The following is an 18428-nucleotide window of genomic DNA, read 5'->3' on the forward strand; positions in this document are numbered from 1 at the left end:
GCCCAGAGATGTTTACCTGAGCCAGGCCGCTCGAGTTACCATTGCATTTCACTTGGGTACCCTTGACGTCATTGGGCTTGCTTCCTGTCCAGGACGCAGGCTGCCCCTTGGCTCAGCTTTCCTCGACTGCCAGCTGGAAACCCAGGGCAGTAGCATTTCTATTCTCTGCTCTGCCTTAGCACCGGCCGGAGAGGCATACAGGTGGCATGTGTGTGCCATGGTGGTACCTGGTGGTAGTACATTCACTGTTTTTCAGGTGAATGCGTTTCACCTGCTTCGCCACCAGGATGGCGATCGAGGGCCCTGTGTGTGTTGGCCACCTGGCCACAGTTCCTTGGACCCACAGTGGACTCTTCACAACTCGCACAGTTACTTGTTAAAGCTCTGAAAGCATGGTGGCATGTATTTTAGGTTACTTGGACAATTCTGATGGAAAATACTGTGTTCCACAGTCAGAGCCCGTGTGCTAGCTAGCCTTGAGTTTGTTGAAAGCCTGCTGTTCGTGGCTCCATCTTGTGATGGCGCCTCCCACCCTCCCGTTCCTTCCCAGAAGTGACAGAAATGAGTAATGCTCAAAGTTGACATCGCTCTGAGACAATCAGTTTGGGCTGGAACAATCTGTTCAGGGGATGGTTAAAGCCAGCAGTGGCCTGGAAGTATGAAGGACCGGCTTCCCAGCCCAAGCAACCCTATTCTCCTTGGGCATTGTCCCAAATAAAGTTGCTCCTACGAGCCTTGTTCTGTTCCTGTCCTGGGATTTCTTAATTCTCTCTTTTTAGGTCGAAGGTGAATACATGCTCGATTTCAGAACCAACATGAGGATTGCTTTTTAGAGATCTGAGAAAATTATGTTTTTTCAGCGGTTCTGACTGTAACTTAGAAGCATGCATTTATCCACCTACAGGAAATCATTTGGAAGTGTACTGCTTTCTCACTGTATAGCAAATTAGTTTTCTGCTGGACAGAGAGATTATCACACTGTATTTGTACAACTACCACGGAGACAGTATTCCAGGAGGCTTATTACTTGTGGATCTGCTTTGTGTTGGAGATTATATTATTTGTTTGTTGATGGTACTGAGGTTCGAACTCAGGGCTTTAGCCTTGCTAGGCAGGCACTCGACTGCTTGAGCTATAGTTCCAGTCCTTTCGCTTTAGTTATTTTTCCAGATAGAGTCTCATGTTTTTGCCTGAGCTCAGCAGACCAGGATCCTATGTGGCATCAGACATAGCTGGAACCACAGGTGAGTGAGTGCCCCCTTACCAGCTTACTGGGATCTTATTAACTTCTTTGCCCAGACTGGCCTCAAACTGTGATCCTCCAAGTCTTTGCCTCCAAGCTGGGATTACAAACAAGTACCACCATACCCAGCTAGATTGTACCTTTTTAATCAAAGGATACAAAGATTTTCTCTGGTGGGAAAAGAGGATACATTAGGTAAACTTGTAAATCTCTCCTGAGGAGTATCTGTTTGTTTTGCTCCCTTTCAGGCACTGGTCTGGGTATGAAATGCATATAACAAATAGGTAAAAGCAGGCTGTTCACACAGGCCCTCCTCCTTTAGAGAGCCTTTTGTTGGGCTCCAAAGATACTGCGTAGAGAAAAACTTAGAATGAAATCTTCAAAAGCAGGCTTGTTTCCATAAGAGGTGACTCACTTTGTAGGAAGTGGCCTGTCTTGTGTATTCTCGTTGACTTTGACATTTAAGAGCCAGGCGTTTTAAAGTGAGTAAGTTCTGATGGGTGGCTAGAAGTAAACACCTTGGACTCACACAGAAAGCAGGCTTTTTGCCTCATTAGCGAGGGGGAAGGTATGCGCCTGGCCTTTCTGAATGTCAGGCAGGAAGAAATACCAGCCTGGAGACAAGTGACCCCCAAATCTTGTGTGCCACTGTCACAGACAAGCCTGTGGGGCTCAGACAGATAGACGTGAGACTTCTCCTAATGAGCTGAGTGCAGGGCGGGGGAAGAGTGGCAGGCAAAATCCAAGGGGGAAAAAAGGAAAATGAGCTGGCTGTTGCGTCTCTAGTACGTGAGGTCTATCTGGAGGAATCTGTGGCGAAATTAAATTTCAGCAGTAATGAAAACATGTTGCTGCAAAGAGCATTCGATTTCTGGGAGGAAGAGATGCGTCAGCCTCGCTGTGCCTGATGGATTTCAGCACTCAGGCCACGGGGCTGTGGAGTTGAGCCCTCCATGTTAGTGTCAATGTAGAGTGCAAACCACTCTCTCTCTCTCTCCTCTTCTCTTCGCATCTGTTTCGTGATTGGCTTTTCATGATCTCAGGAAAGGGACACCCCACCTCTGTAGGGCTGGTAGGAATGGAGGACACCATGTGGTGATGGGAGAAGCAGGGCTGCGAATGTCCTCCATGGATTAACGTAGAGCAGAAGCTAAATCCCAAGTGAGATACGGCAGGGCCTCCCCTGAGGGATGGAGAGGCTGCCCAGAGCCTGCTGTGTCTACCACAAGGCTGGCTGTGCACCAGAGCCCTGGGAAGCACTTCCTGCTTTCTCTAAGCTCCCAGACCTTTCTCCAAATACCTGCCACAGGTTCACACCGCCAGGCCTTCAGCGTGAGTCAAACCATGTACCATGTGCACCTAAGTGCTCTGGAGGTTTTGAATACATGACCTGACCTGAGATGAACAGGCCCTTTATTCCCTCCCTCCCTCCTACCTCTCAGCAAACCATTAGGGGCAAGAGGGTCCTGGTGGCCTCTGGTCCACACAGTGATGGTCAGGCATGTGGACCAGCTCACCATCTGCTTGTCTCTTCCATGTCATCCTTAGGCCAATCGAGATGCTGTGCTGAGCAGGATACCGGAGCACAAGAGCGACCGCCTCATCAGTCTGCAGAGTGCATCCGTGGTCTACGATTTACTGACCATTGCTCTTGGGAGAAGAGGCCAGTATGAGATGCTGTCTGAGGTACACCTGCTGAGTCTGGTTGACTTCTAGGTGGCAGGGGTGGCGGGATGGCTCAGAGAAGAGCTCCCTGGTCCAGGCACCTCTCTGTCATTGGTAGTTGATATGGGGCTAGTCATGTAACTTCCATTTCCTCCTTTGTGATTGGACTTAATGACTGAGTTGTAGAATGATGGATGGTTTCTAACTCGAGGCTGTGAATGGGGAGGGAAGGCAGTTTCTCTTCCATTGTTATTCCCACTGCCCCCTGATAACGAAAGTCTAGTGATGGCATTGTCTGGCCCATGTATGGTCAGGTTGACTGGTAGGGACCTTGTCAGAGTAAATGCTGTCTGTGTTTAGCAAGTATTACTTGGCTAGGAGGGGCTTGTTGACTGTAGACCTTGTAGGGGTCTTCTGTTGTCTTCTTGCTTCTAGGAAACACTCAGGACACCTTCTCTATGCTTCATGGTTTGAGAAGGGATAGGTTTATCTGAGCTATGGTTATGTATTATGTTCCTTCCCAGAGTGCCAGATTTCATGTTGGTACAGAGATTAGTTTATCTTTCCTCCAGCAAATTTTTTTGGGGGGCATGTTGGTCGTGGAGCTTGAACTCTGGGCCTGGGCGCTGTCCTTCAGCTCTCCAGCTAAAGGCAAGCATGCTACCATTTGAGCCACAGAGCCACTTCTAGTTTTCTGGTGGTTGACTAGAGATAAGAGTCTCACGGACTTTCCTTGCCCGGGCTGGCTTTGAACCATGATCCTCAGATCTCAGCCTCTCAGCCTCTTGAGTAGCTAGGATTACAGGCGGGAGCCACCGGCACCCAGCCAGCAAAATTAAAAAAAAAAATAAGAGGGAAAGAAACAACCTATTTTGTTAAAATAAACTTTCCCATGTTATTTATCTTTCTCCTTCTAAATTTATTCTCATTGCGGCAGCCTCTGGGCATGGGGACAGGGAGTGACATACAGTAACAGATTGGCTGAAATCAGATCAGAGCTTGCCTCGCCCCCCAGCCCGGGTGCATCTCCACATTAGGCAGGAGCCTGGGGAACAGATGAGCCCGCGTGGCTTGCATCTTTTTTTAGTCTCTGGTTTGGTGACTATACAGAGCGATGGTTACTCAGCCTTCAAAAACACCAAGGCCCCCACGATGAGGCAGGATAACGTGGTGCGTGCAGATGCCCCGCTCACAGGGCCTGCTTGCCAGGACCTGGTCCTAGCATTCACTCGGCTCAGATTGTCCTCCTCTGGGAGCCTTGCTTTTTCTGGGTTCCTCCTCTCGACCAGTTTGATCCTGTCAGGTATGGGCTCCAGGCCTCCTGCTCAGGGTCCAGGTGTTTTCCTCCTCTATAGACAAACCACTTAGCCCCCAGGTCTCTGGTGGGCTGTGGCCTACCGTGTGTCTTCATACCTTCATGTAGCAATGCAGCCTTTCCCCAGGTAGAAATCTACCCTCGTCCCTCAGGGTAGAAGCTCCTCTGACAGGCCGCAGAGCCTCTGCTCTCAGCTCAGTGTCCTCCCATGGATGGCCCCGGGACACAGCTGTGTGCGCCCGCAGCTCTGTGGCATATGCCTCGTCTCAGCAAGGAATCCTAGGAGCGTGTTTTCACTCAGATGACTTTCACCTTGATATCACATGCGGCCTCCACCTTGTGGGGATGACTTGACACCAAGTCACTTCAGAGTCTGGAGCCCTGCGTGTACCTCACTAGCCACCTTTAAAATGGTCCAGGCAGCTGGGTGCTGATGGCTCACACCTGTCATCTTAGCTACTCAGGAAGCTGATCTCTGAGGATCACGGTTCAAAGCCAGCCCGGGCAAGGAAAGTCCATGAGACCTGTATCTCCAATCAACCATCAGAAAACTAGAAGTGGCGCTGTGGCTCAAGTAGTAGAGCGGTAGCCTTGAACTGAAGAGCTCAGGGACAGCGCCCAGGACCAGAGTTCAAGCCCCATCACCCACCAAAGAAATAAAATAAAATAACATTAAAATGGTTGAGGCAGTGCCGAAGGCTGCCTTCAGGGTACTGGAGAGGGCAAAGTGGGGTCTTCAGGGGATGTGGTAGGGGGAGAAACAATGGGGACTTACCTCTCCATCCCTCCAGCCTTTTAGATTTTTGTATTTTATCTCTACTCTTAGAAATATAAGTCAACTGATAGACTATATAAAATTCACATCTTTAGCCAGGCACAGGTGGTTCACGCCTGTAATCCTAGCTACTTAGGAGGCTGAGATCTGAGGATCATGGTTCAAAGCCAGCCCAGTGAGACTCTAATCTCCCATTAATCACCCAAAACAGGAAGTGGAGCTGCGGCTCAAAGGGTTGAGCATGAGCCTTGAGCAAAAAAGCTTAGGAACAATGCCCAGGCCCTGAGTTAAAAAAAAAAAAAAAAAAAAACATTTATTCAACACATATGTGTGCTACCAGCTGTTCCCTGCCACGGGGCTGCAATCAGAGGGGTCCAGTGTGGACACAGTGTGGACACAGTGTGGCCTCTGTCCTCGCACCTCTCCCAATGGGGACAGAAGGGACCAGTTGACCCTGGGAGGCTCAGCATACCCTCCCTAGAAGTTCAGCACACCTCAGGGGGCTCAGCACCCCTCACATCCTGTGCTGGAGGGCTTGCATACTTGGCTTTGGTTTCTTCTGCCCTCTCCCCCTCCTTCTCCCCCTCCCTCTCCCTCCCTCTCCCTCTCCCTCTCCTCCCCCCCCCCCCCCCCCCCGTCATTCATGGGGCTTGAACGCTGGGCCTGGGCATTGTCCCTCAGTTCTTCAGCTCAAGGCTAGCATTCTACCACTTGAGCCACAGCATCACTTCTGGTTTTCTGGTGGTTCATTGGAGTCTTATGGACTTTCCTGCCTGGGCTGACTTTGAACCGCTATCCTCAGATCTCAGCCTCCTGAATAGCTAGAATTACAGGCATGAGCCACCATTGCCTGGCTTTTCCCTGCCCTTTCTATGTAAGTGTCTGGTATGCCAGTGGCAAATGTGATGACTTCCAACCTGAGATTCAGATCTTCTGACCAATATGGCGGATGTCATATTGGAAACATGAAAGCTCATGGCACCCCAGGAGGCTGCGCCACCCCTCCTGAGGATGGGCCACCTGCACCCCTACTCTGCCTAGCAGAAGCCATCTCTCCCCTGCCTCACCTCACCTCCTGCTTACCTCACCTCCTGCTTCTCTCCTGCTGTCTTGAATCCATCTGCCTTACGTTTTTGTTCTCTCTCACCCACCCTTCCACTTCCTCACTGAAGAGAATTTGATTTTAATTTATGTAAATTTCACATAACAAGTGGTGACCTCAAAGTGCAAGGATGTGGTAGGAGGGGCACCAGGGAATCAGACAGGGCAGGACAGTAACTTTGTGATGGTCCTGCGGGAGGTAGAGGAGAAGCAGCATGTGTGGGATTTGCTACTTACTGTTAGTGGCCTCAGATTTCCACTGGGATTTTGAACACGGGGTCTGCTTTAGTCTAAGAGATAGAGATACCCTTCCCGATGGGTGTTGTAGAGGACTGATCTGCGAGCAGATCCTCTCTGTCTCAGAAAGACTGAGGTGAGTGTGCTTTGCACACATGCAGTCTTCATATGCATGCACAAGAGCTGGTAGCCATCAGCCTGTTAGGACAGAAGAGGGTCTGTCTGAGCTTTTCCTCCTCTTCTTATCCCAGCCAGCAGCAGCACCCCTGCAGCAGGGCGGGACTTGGTTTCCTGCTCTCCTCTCCTTGGCTGACCCAGTCCATAGGCCAGGGAAGGGAAAAGAAGGGGAGGGGAGGGAAGGAGAGCAACTACTATGAGTACAAGTACAAGCTCATCTTTCCTCCTGTCACTGGTGCCCATGGACGATGGGTGTGTCCTACAGCTCTGTGCAGACCCAGCCTTTAAAGAGTCTGGTTGTATCCGGGAAGCAGAGGCTCTGTCATGGGATATCATTCGATCCCTTTCTTCTGCAGTGCTCATTTAAGGCTGAAGTCTACTCTCCCGGTTTAAGACCAGCAGCCTTGGTGCATGCCCACACCAAGCTTGCTTTCCTTCAGGCCTTGATATTGGGCAGCGATGACAGAACAACCATCCCAGGCTCGAGGTGGATGAGAGCCTCACTCCGACAGGTTTAAATATAAGCACAATGTTTACCATCACTCCAGTGTATTCGTTTTCATGTTTTTTAGAAGACTAATTGTGAGTCCTGCTGAAAGGTTTGTGTAGGAAGGAACATTTCTTTTCCCCCTTTAATTTAAACAACAGCCTTGGTTGGCATGACAACCCACGCTATTAAAAGTAAAGCAAGGAGCCCTGCTTCCTCTGGTTTTCAGAATGAGCCCAAACTGCTTAGCAGGTTTGTTTCTTGAATTTGACTATTCGTCGCTCCATTTTGACGGAATATCATGCGTCCTTCCTGCAGGCTGTATGTGTGCCCCTGCATAGACATGGCCGCTTTAAGGCTGAAATGGTATTTTGATCTATAGTTCTGTGGGTAGGCCTGTCTAGTTAGTCAGTGATAGTTCCAAAAGGACACTGGCACCTCCCTAGCCGAGACACAGGCTGGAGAGCACCATACATGGAGCTGGGCCTGCCTGGGAGCCCGCTCTTTGCTAAGCTGCTTTGGAGTTGAACCACCAAGAGGCCTGAAAGACATCAGTGGTGTGAGAGGTGCCAACAGAGACCCAGACTTGTGAAAAAACAGGGCAGAGAGTTCAGCTCCTGGGGAATGCTGAGTAAAATCTTGCTGAATCAATCTGGTAATCTCAGCACTTGTTCAGCAGGAGAAGGAAAATGAGAAGATTGGGAGTTCCAGGCTAGCCTGGGCTATATAACAAGGAAAGATTAAACAACAACAACAAAAAGAACAAAACTTTGCTGAAGCCAGGCTCCAGTGGCTCACACCTGTAATCTTAGCTACTCAGGAGGCTGAGATCTGAGGACTGAAGTTCAAAGCCAGGCCGGGCCAGAAAGCCCATGAGACTCTTCTCCAATTACTCACCAGAAAGCTGGAGTGGCGCTATGGCTCAAGTGGTAGAGCGCTATTCTTGAGCTGAAGAGCTCAGAGACAGCACCCAGGCCCAGAGTTCAAGCTCCAAAACAAAACAAAACAAAAACACACACACACACAAAAAAACTTTGCTGAAATGCCAGCACTTCCCAGCCCAGGTGTATTCACTGTCATTTCTTGAGCTTTGCAGGTAAACTGAACCCCCACCCCCCCAGAAGGGCAGCAGGCAGGCTGAGGTTAAGGGTCACTTAATGGGAATTAGGCAGCAGCAGAGGAATTGGGCCCTACTCTGTACATAGATCATGAACAGATCTCAACTCTGTTATCTTTCCATGACACCCTGCCCCCAAAGAATCTTAGCCCTTTAATGTGGAGGCGTAACTCAAGTTGGAGGATGCCAGGCTTCAGTGATAAAGCCAAGTAAGAGCACAAGGACCTAAGTTCAAGCCCCAGTACTGTTGTGAAAAAAATAATAACAGTAATCTCAGTTCCTGCTGTGATTGATGGTGCTTCCATCTTTCGAATGAAGTGTTGCTTTCATCTGTGGCACTCATTAGAAATTCCTTAGTGTGGCTAGCTTTAGAGAAACAAGCATGCAGAGATGCCTGTTTTATTTGGTTAACAATAATATACTATCTTCAACTTTTTAAAGGGCACAATTCAGTGGCATTTAATTACCTTCACATTGTTGTATACAATATTGTAACTATCTAGTTTCAGACTTTTTTTTAATCACCTTAGACAGAAACTCTACCCATTAAGCAATAGTTCCCCACACCTCGGCAACCTCTAGTCTACTTTCAGTCTCTATGAATTTGCCTGTTTTAGGTACCTGGAATTAAGTGGAATCATACAGTATTCACTTTTTTTTTTTTGGCCAGTCCTGGAGCTTGAACTCAGGGCCTGGGCACTGTCTCTGAGCTTCTTTTGCTCAAGGCTAGCACTCTACCACTTGAGCCACAGTGCCACTTCCTGCTTTTTCTGTTTATGTGGTACTGAGGAATTGAACCCAGGGCTTCATGCATGCTAGGCAAACACTCTACCACTGAGCCACCTTCTCAACTTCTCTGGCTTTTTTACTTAGTTTAATGGTTTTCAGGATCAGCCATCTCATGACAAAATGTCAGCTAGTATTCTTTTTTTTTTTGGGTCTGGTTATGGGGCCTGAACTCTGGGCCTGGGCGCTGTCCCTCAGCTCTTCAGCTCAAGGCTAGTGCTCTACCACTTGAGCCACAGCACCACTTCCGGCTTTTTTCTTTTTGCTTATATGGTGCTGAGGAATCGAACCCAGGGCCTCAGGCTTGCAAGGCAAGCGCTCTACCACTGAGCCACCTTCCCAGCCCTCAGCTAGTATTCTTTTAGAACTTTATGCCTTTTTATCGGCAGAACAATATTCCGTCGTATGCATATGCTACATTTTGTTTCGCCCATTCATTAATTGAGGGACAGGTGCATTTTCACCTTGAGGCTATCACGAATATGTCACAGTACTGGAGTACACATAGCTGAGTTCCTCCTTTCGGTTCTTTTTAGCAATACCTGCCAGCTCATATGGTAATTCTATGTTTAACTGTTTGAGGAACTGCCAAACTGATCCTCGCAGTGGCTGTGCCATTTAACATTCTGCTCCTATACACTAGGGTTCTAGTTCCTCTACATGTCACCTACACTTGCTATTTTGGTGATGGCTGTCCTAATGGATGGTAACTGGTATCCATTGTGGCCTTGCCTGGACTTTCCCTAGTCACTGATGACCTTGCACATGTGTTTATTAGCCATTTAACTTCTTTGCCAAAATGACTGTTCAACCCCAGTGCTCATTTTTTGCTCTCACATAGTGTTGAGTTATAGTTATTCTTTATTTATCATACATAATAAACTCTTACTGGAATATGTTTTGAAAATATTTCCTCCCATTCTGTGTGTTCTCTGTTCCCTCTTAATTATGAGACTGTCCTTTGATACATATGTTTTTAATTTTAATTAAGCCCAGTATATTTTTCTTCTCTTGCTTATGTTCCACTGGCAAATCCAAGATCCTGAAGATTTACCCTAGGTTTTCCTCTAAGTATTTTGTAGGGTTTGCTCTAGGCTATTGGTCTATTTTGAGTTGGTTTTATAGATGGTGTGAGGCAGGGGTCTTGATGGTTTTGCACATGTAGATCCAGTTCTTCCAGCACAATTTGTTGAAGGACTATTCTTTCTCTCACTGCATGGACTTGGCACCCTTACAAAAATCAACTAACAATAGAAATCTGGTTTCCTTACTCTTTCCCATTGGTTTATATGCTTATCTTTATGCAAACAGGCTGCAGGTCAGACTGGACCCTCAGACTAGAGCTTAGAGGTCCTGCTTCAGTCTTGTTTGAATTGCCACCATCTTTGCAATTCCCTGCATACCTCTAGTTGTTCTGTGGCCCTACTTGAAGGATAGCCAACAAATTGATCCAAACTCTCCATCCATTTTTATTTCTTCATTTGAGCCGTTAATGCACATTTGTTTTGTATATAGCATGCTGCTGGCCTGCCACTATCTGAGCTTCATACTTTTCTCCTTCATCCATGCGTGGTGAGGCTGCAGCCCAGGTTGAAGTGCTGAAACCAGGTGCCCTGAGCCAAGGTAGATAGATTGAGAAGTCTAGGGGTGGGACAGTTGAGGAGGAGGGAGAGAGAGGAATGAGGTTCTTGTGTCTTGAATGTAGCATGTTTTGTAAGGATGACAAGGAGGCAGCTACATCAGCCACGCAGTAGAGGGAGTGAGTGGTCTTGGGCCCTGGAGACCCATTTACAAATTCCTGTCCAGACTTGATGGAGTTGCTTTGTGTAGTTGAGAAGGGATTTTGCCTGAGAATGATATCCAACATTCAAATTCTTTATTAAAGTCTGAGACTTATCAAAAACAGCTCACTCTCTCCCCTCTCACTGTGGCCACAGGCAATGATATCCTTTAATTTAGGCGTTTGCCAAAGAAATAAAACTTCGTGACTCCTCTGCCTGGCGCAGTCTTGCTATTTTAAAGCAAAAAGAAACAGAAAGAGGTGGTACAAGGATACAGAGTTTGCTCTATTTTACTTCCAAAGTAAGAGGAGAAAACTTGGTCAAACATAAACATTGTATCTGTGTGTCCTCACAATTCAGGGAGACCGAGGGAACTTGTTTTTGTAGCTGAATACTTTTTAGAATCTTCTTCTGGACCCAGACTCCTGTGGAGAAGATCTCTCAAACCCCATTTTAATTTGTGCCTTTATTTTTAGCTAATTTAGAAATAAGAGCCCTTGTCAGTGGCTCCCGCCTATAGTCCTAACAACTCAAGAGGCCAAGATCTGAGGACCATGTTTTGAAGCCAGCCTGGGTCAGAAAAGTCTCTGTGAGGCTCTTTTTTTGGGGGGGGGGTTCGGTCGTGGGGCCTGAACTCTGGGCCTGGGCGCTGTCCCTCAGCTCTTCAGCTCAAGGCTAGTGCTCTACCACTTGAGCCACAGTGCCACTTCCGGCTTTTTTCTTTTTGCTTATGTGATGCTGAGGAATTGAACCCAGGGCCTCAAGCATGCAAGGCAAGCACTATACCACTGAGCCACCTTCCCAGGTCTCTCTGTGAGACTCTTATCTGCAATAAACTATTCAAAAACTAGAAGTAGTGCTGTGGCTCAAGTGGTAGAGCACTAGCCTTGACTACAATGAGGCCCAGGGACAGCACCCAAGCCCTGAGTTCAGGTCCCACAACCAACAAAAAAAGAAAGAAAGAAAAGGGGGAAAAAGGAAGAAGAGCTCTGAATTGGGCATTGTAAGATCTGAGTTCTAACTTCATCTCTACAACTATGTGACCTTGAGCCAGTCCTATTTCCTGTCTGGGCTTGCTTTCTACACTATAGAGTAAAAAGGGGACCAGATAATCTTTAAGGTCTCTAGTTACTTGTTTTCTGTTTATGTCATTCTGTAGGTCTAAGACAATGGTCAAATTGTCTAAATAGGTAGGTAATTTTTAATTGCTGGAGGTAAAGGAGCAAATTACTATCCATGTACCATGTTAAAATTTTAAGATTACAGCTGAGTGCATTGGCTTTAGCCTATAATCCTAGCTACTTGGGCAGCTTGAACTGTGGTTCAAGGTTAGTCTGTCTGTCTATCTAGCTAGCTAGCTAGCTATGAGACTCCATCTTGACCAATGACATGCTGGTGTGTGCCTGTCATCCCAGAGATATTAGAAAACACAAATAGAAGGATTGTAGTCCAGGCTAACCATCAATTGAGACCCTATATTGAAAAGAAATAATATAAAAAAAAGGCTGGTGGAATGGCTCAAGTGGCAGAGTACCAGCCTAGCAAGGATTTGGCTCCAAGATTAAAACTTCTAAAACTTTTTAGTACTCCCTAAAAAGTTACATTTAACCACTGACTCATGAGGTTGTATGATGTAGAGAGGAAAACCTCCGCACCCAATGCAGCATGTGTGTGATGCAAACAGTTAGCATCCAGCCACCCGTCCGCAGGTGAGGCAATTCACCGTGTGACCATTCTTTCATGGACTGCAGCCTTGGGCTTGAGGCCAGCTTTGTGAGTATCAGATTGTTTATTTCTGCCCCTTCCCCTGTGGGTTTTGGATGCTAAACCTCACTCTTAGGTTTCAAAAATAGACTCTGGCTTCTCCTTGCTTGTGGCATTATGCAGCTGTCTTTGCCCAGGGCCCAGTTGGTGTGATTAGGCCTTGCGTACAAGGGGCTATAATTACCAAATCCCTCTGATGCCAGAAGAGCGGCTCCTATCCGGAACCCCTCAAAGACCACTGCTTATGAGAATCTGAAATAAGAGCATGGAGAAGCACAAGCTCTGCTCCGGCGGGAACACGTTGCAAGCGACATTCCCACTACCATGCCATGAATAATCCTAATCCCACAGAGGGCTTGACAGCTATTCTGCCAGGTTCCCATGGCATCGAGTGAGTGTCACCATGACTAAAGAGGGTGGCAGGGATGCACCCCCTTGGCTGCATCTGCCCCTCCTGGTAGGATGTAGTACTGCTGCCAAGCCTGTCCTCTGTGCCCGTGAAGAAGGTGATCTAGACCTGTCACCTGTTTTTTTGTGCCAGGTCTCAAATCTGCAGCCGTGATCACATACCATATCCCCTCCCTCCACCTGACACTGAATCCCACCATCAAAGCCCCTTCTCCCTTGGCCATCCACGGGCACCACACATCCATTCCCAGCGGTTCTCACTTCCCGTCATCTCGCTTCTCCAAGCCCTGCTTTTCAATGCTTTTCAGCATTGCCCATAGCCACTGTCATGATAGCGGTCCTCTTTCTGGGTCAGACACTCACGGGAGCATCTTTCAGCGCTCCCTCAGCCCCCAGGACAGCCCTCTGCATGGGGAGACAGACGCTTGATTAAGCCTAGGCAGTCACCCCAGAGCGAGTGCCTTCTGAGGAAGGCATGAATGTAGCTGTTGCTCCTCCTCCTCCTCCTCCTCGCCTTCCTTTTCCTCTTTCTGCTTCTTTACCTCCTCCTTTTATTTCTCCCTGCCTTCTCCTCCTTTAGTTTCTCCCCCTCTTCCTCTTTCCTTTCCTCCTCTCCTTCTTCTTTCCCCTCTTCCTTCTTTTCCTCCTCCCCCTTCTTCTTCCTCCTACTCTTCTCTTCCCTCTCCTTTTCTCCGTTTTCTGCCCTTCTGCCTCCTCCTGTTCTTCCCCCGCCTCCGTCCTCCTCCTCCTCCTCCTCCTCCTCATCACACCAGGCCTGTGAGCTTCAGTAGCCTGATTCCTGGGCCCCATACATATGACACCTGCCATCTTCTGGGAAATCCATTTTCTCCAGTACTTTTCCACTGGGACCAACATTAAAATGGAAATGCTTTGATTTGATTTATTTTTTTTTGATTTGTAGATACTTTTGCATCTTTATTTGTGTACAGTTTTTACATTTTTATTCTGTCACATACAGATAGGATCGGGGTTTCCTAAAGGGCTCAGACAATTGGGGGACATGCACCCTGTCTGAGAGGCTGTCGATACCAAACCTCCCCCATGCCAACCTCCCCCATGCCAACCTCCCCCATGGAAGTTCCTTGTCACTTACAGGTGTTCTTTGGCAGGTGTTTTCTTACGATTGGGGGCGCCTGGATGACCTGGGCTGGTCAAGGGTGTGTCTCTTGCTGTTTATGGAAACCTAAGAGAAGATATGTTAGGTACATCAGGATTTGGGGGACGTCTGGAGCTGTCCGGACACATTGAGAGCTGGCTGTGTATCATGTGCCGTCGGGAGACCGCAGGAAAGCAGACCGTTCAACTGTGATGGAGTTCGTATGCCTCTGAGCTGGGATGAGATAGTTTTAGTTTGCAATCACTGGCTTACAGTGATTTTATGGCATCCCCCAAGGCTTATTATGGGATATGGGTTGTTATAGTTACAAGAAAGCTATCCAGACTGGGTGGGGACAGTGAGAGAAGCAGCAGGATAGAGGCAATGCGTGGCTGCCTAAATCTTTGTCTAGTCAAGTGTCTTTGAGGGGGAAGTATGCCTTGCCTACCGTGTGTCCCTGGGTATTCAGAATCAGGGGGTATTCAGAATCAGGGAAGCTTCTTGAAAATCCCACAGGCTGTAAGCTCTCAGTACTCTGTAGCCTCACGGATACCCAAGAGGCCACACAGACACCACTACCACCACCACCCCATATCCTCCATTAGCAGAAAATGCACTGCTGAACCTCTGACATCATTCCAGGAGGACGTGGCCTTTTTAAAGGCCTTTTCTCAGCTACACTTCACTGGGTGCAGTGTGACTGGGGCTGCTAAGTGCTCACAGTGACTGCAGTCCTTCAGGCAGGAGAGTGGAGAGCTTACAGAGTTCAGACTCTGGAAACAGGCGGCTCAGATTTCCAGCTGGCTCTGCCACCAGCTCCAGGAGACAGGAGATGGTGTGTCACTTAACACCTGTGTGCTTCCCACTCCCGGCCCCTCCCTTCTGGGAGGGTGGGATCAGCCGCACCTGCGCAGGCCACGTGGGGTTGTTAGGGGTGACCCAGTACCTGGAGACTTGGAGAGCAACTAAAACAGTGCCTGACTACTTTGCAAGCCTTACCAGAAAACTTGCCAAAGAAATCAACCAACATGCATTCTAGTCCAGTTCTTTAATGTTGTGCCCTCTTTCCAAAGGCCTCATATTGCGTCTTCTCCTGAAGAGAGTAAACTGACAAGTATGAAATTGGATGCATTTTCTTTATTAAGATGAAAAGTGTTTTTGAAAGAATTAGCTGGTCAGAGTAGTGAACACCATTTTGTCTCAGTTTTCAGGAGGCAGAGGCATCACTTGAGCCCAGGGGTTGGAGACTATATATATATATATATATATATATATATATATATAAAGTTAGAAATGTTGAAGGAGTAATAGTGATTTTGATTTAGCATTTCCTAGCCCGTATCTGAGGTCCGTTCCCAGTAGCCTTTTTTAAGTATGAACCCGGTCTCCCAGGAGCAGAGTTAATTGTCTTGTCTATACATACCCAGGCTGTGGTAAGGCCCACATTCTTCCTTTCCAGCTACTGTAAAGCTCATGACCTCCTCTTTTTTTTTTTTATTGTTGTTGTTCTTGTTTGTTTGTTTGTTTCTATGTGCCGGTACTGGGGCTTGAACTTGAGACATGGGTGCTGTCCCTTAGCTTGAGCCACAGCTCCACTTCTGGCTTTTCACTAGTTAGCTAGAGATAAAGAAGGTCACAGACTTCGCTGTCCAGGCTAGCTTTGAACCATAATCCTCACATCTCAGCCTCCTGGGTAGATAGGATCACTGAACAGGTGAGCCACTGGCGCCTGGCTCTGACTTCCCTGTTCAGAGGGTACTAGGGTAGAAGCTGTACAAATACGTGTGATTATAAGGCAGAGCGGAGCCATTTGCTTGGGTGTGCCCTTGGGCCTGGGTTGGCTTGGCAACTGGAGCAGACCCCTCCCACCCCCCACTAAAAACGAGTAGTGCTCTTTCCTTTCGCTGCTTTCCCTGGGTGCTCCCCATCTTCTCCAGCCCCAGGGTTTGGTGAATAGCCTGCACCACAGCATCCAGGGCCATCTTCCTGTGGAGGTGCTTACCTTACCCGGAAATGAACTTCCAGCCCTGCCCCCAGAGCACAATGCGGATGGTAGCCTTTAGCATAAAAGAAAAGAAAGGATTTACTGTCTTCTCTCACTTGCATTTATATTGAGTGTCTAGCCTTAGGATCCAGAACAGTCTGTTTCAACGGCTGAGCTGCTTTTGTCTATCAGGAAAACAATTGATATTGAGGACTGGGATTCACTATGTAGTCTAGGCTGGCCTCCAACTCCAGATCCTCCTGCCTTGGCCTCCTGCGTATTAGAGTGACAGGTGTGTGCCACCTCACCCAGCTCAACATTTAAATCTTTCTGTGTGTGTGTGTGTGTGAGAGAGAGAGAGAGACAGAGAGACAGAGAGAGAGAGTATTTAAGTGCTTAATAGCGCATGGCAGTGAATTCGTTGAGTGAATGGCTCCGCTCTGCCTTACAATCACCCCTCGCTCCTTTGCCCGGCCTCCACCCACTGCTTCCTCCTTCCCCTCAGCCCTCCTCCCAGTTCCCCAAGTCCATTTTAAGTCTTAACTGGCTTTTCCTTGTTTGGTGTCCTTCCAACCTGACCTGCTGCCACAGTGCTTCTTAAAGGCTTCAGTTGTAGCTGCTGGCCGCCTATGCCCAGAGCATGCGCAGTTAGGCGGGTCTAGAATTAAGTTCAGGCCCCACTCTGCCACTTAGTACCTGTCCCGGTGCAGATTATATGCCAATGTGAGTAACCAAGGCAGTATAGAGTGACTGATCCAAATATGAATTATTCTGGTCCCAGTCACAAGCCTGGTGGGGGCAGCTGCCTTGCCTGGTGTGGGGGGGGGGGGGGTAGGCCAAGCACTTCTCTTCCCGCCCAGCAGATGGGTGGCTGCTGTCCCCTTGCTGGCATCTCCTGGCTGCCCCACCACCAACTTTGAAGGGGCAGGGCCCAGCAAAGTATATGTGAACACCTTAGGCCCTACCCAGTAACTCCTGCTGGACCAAGCACTTTGCCAGTGTCTTGCTGTAGCATCACTCAGCATAAATTAGGTGCTTCATAGCCACATGCCAGTGCTTCTTTTTACTTTTTCTTTTGGTGCTAATACTGGAGCTTGATCGTAGGGCTTGATCTTAGGGTACTATCCCTTAGTTTTTTTCGCTCAAGGCTAGTGCTGTACCACTTGTGTTACGGCTCAACTTCCAGCTTTTGGGTGGTTAATTGGAGATACGAGTCTCATGGACTTTGCTTCCTGGACTACTTTTGAACTTCGATCTTCAGATCTCAACCTCCTGAGTAGCTAAGTAGCTAAGGTTACAGGCATAAGCCACCAGTGCCGGACCTCTCCTCCCTTCCCTCTCCATCCCATCCACTCTCCCTCCTCTCTTTCCCTACCCTTCCCTTTCCTCTCCTTCCTTCCCTTCTCTTCCCCTCCCTCCCCTCCTCTCTCCTCTCAATACTCTTTTTCTCTTTCCCTCTTTTCTCTTCTCCTCCCCTCCTTTCCTCTCCCCTCTCCTTCCTCTTCCCTGTCCTCTCTTCCCTCTTCTCTTCTTTCTACCTCTCTCTTCCCCCTCTCTTCCCATTTGTCTCCCCCCTTTTCCCTTCTCCTCCCCTCTCTCCTCCTTCTTTCTCTCCTCTCTTCCTTCTCTCCTTTCTACCTCTCTTTCCCCCTCTCTTCCCACTCCTCTCCCCTCCCCTTTTCCCTTCTCCTCCCCTCTCTCCTCCTCCTTTCTCTCCTCTCTTCTCTCTCTTCCTTGCCTACATTCTAGATCAAAGCTACTTGGAATCAGGGATTGTGTCTTGGCCAGTTGTGGGTCGTTCTGGCTCCATCCACAGCATAATACAGGGACTTCTCTGGAGGTGTTTGGTGGAAGGTGCAAGCTAGGCACACAAGGGAAGCCATGCTGGTGGGATTGGCATACTGCATGTAGATGCAAACTCATTGGACCGAGTAGTGAAGACTCTCACCTGTTGGCATTTGCTTCTCTTTCCACCCCAGTGCTTAGAAAGAGCCATGAAGTTTGCCTTTGAGGAGTTCCACCTGTGGTACCAGTTTGCCCTGTCACTGATGGCTGCTGGAAAAGTGAGTGGTGTTGTACGATGTCTCTTTGCTGTGTGGACTAGTCTGTTACTGAATTTCACACTGCCTTACGTAAGACTAAGCCACAATTTCATACTGTGCTGGGATCCTGTCATAATGGAAAAACAAATGTCATCATTTTGGAGCCAAGATGGACATAATACTATAATGAACGTTTCTGAAATATTGGCCTTTGCTGGCTGTTGTGACACATTCATATGAAATGGACTGGTTTAAACTAAAGCCCGTACTGACGACCCTCATACTTGTTTGGAAGTGTAGACATTCCTCGAAGGGAGGCCTTTTGGTGGTCTTCAGCAGTGTGTGATAGAAGACGGCGTAGAGCACTGGAAGCGTAGGGAACAGATAGAGGGCAGCCGCAGGGTGCAAGCCTGGGTCCCATCAGAGCTA

General features: G+C 48.2%; 1 protein-coding gene across 1 annotated transcript in view; it reads left to right on the top strand.

Moving 5' to 3' along the window:
- Ttc7b (tetratricopeptide repeat domain 7B) overlaps positions 1 to 18428 on the top strand; it is a 211659-nt gene that overhangs the window by 104199 nt on the left and 89032 nt on the right. Inside the window, exons 9-10 of the mRNA XM_042692699.1 lie at positions 2792 to 2929; positions 17937 to 18020. Of these exons, the coding sequence (XP_042548633.1) occupies positions 2792 to 2929; positions 17937 to 18020 (222 nt within the window). The remainder of the gene's footprint in view (positions 1 to 2791; positions 2930 to 17936; positions 18021 to 18428) is intronic.

The sequence above is a fragment of the Dipodomys spectabilis genome, unplaced genomic scaffold, assembly GCF_019054845.1.
Source record: "Dipodomys spectabilis isolate Male_0828 unplaced genomic scaffold, ASM1905484v1 ptg000157l, whole genome shotgun sequence".
NCBI classification, from domain to species: domain Eukaryota; kingdom Metazoa; phylum Chordata; class Mammalia; order Rodentia; family Heteromyidae; genus Dipodomys; species Dipodomys spectabilis.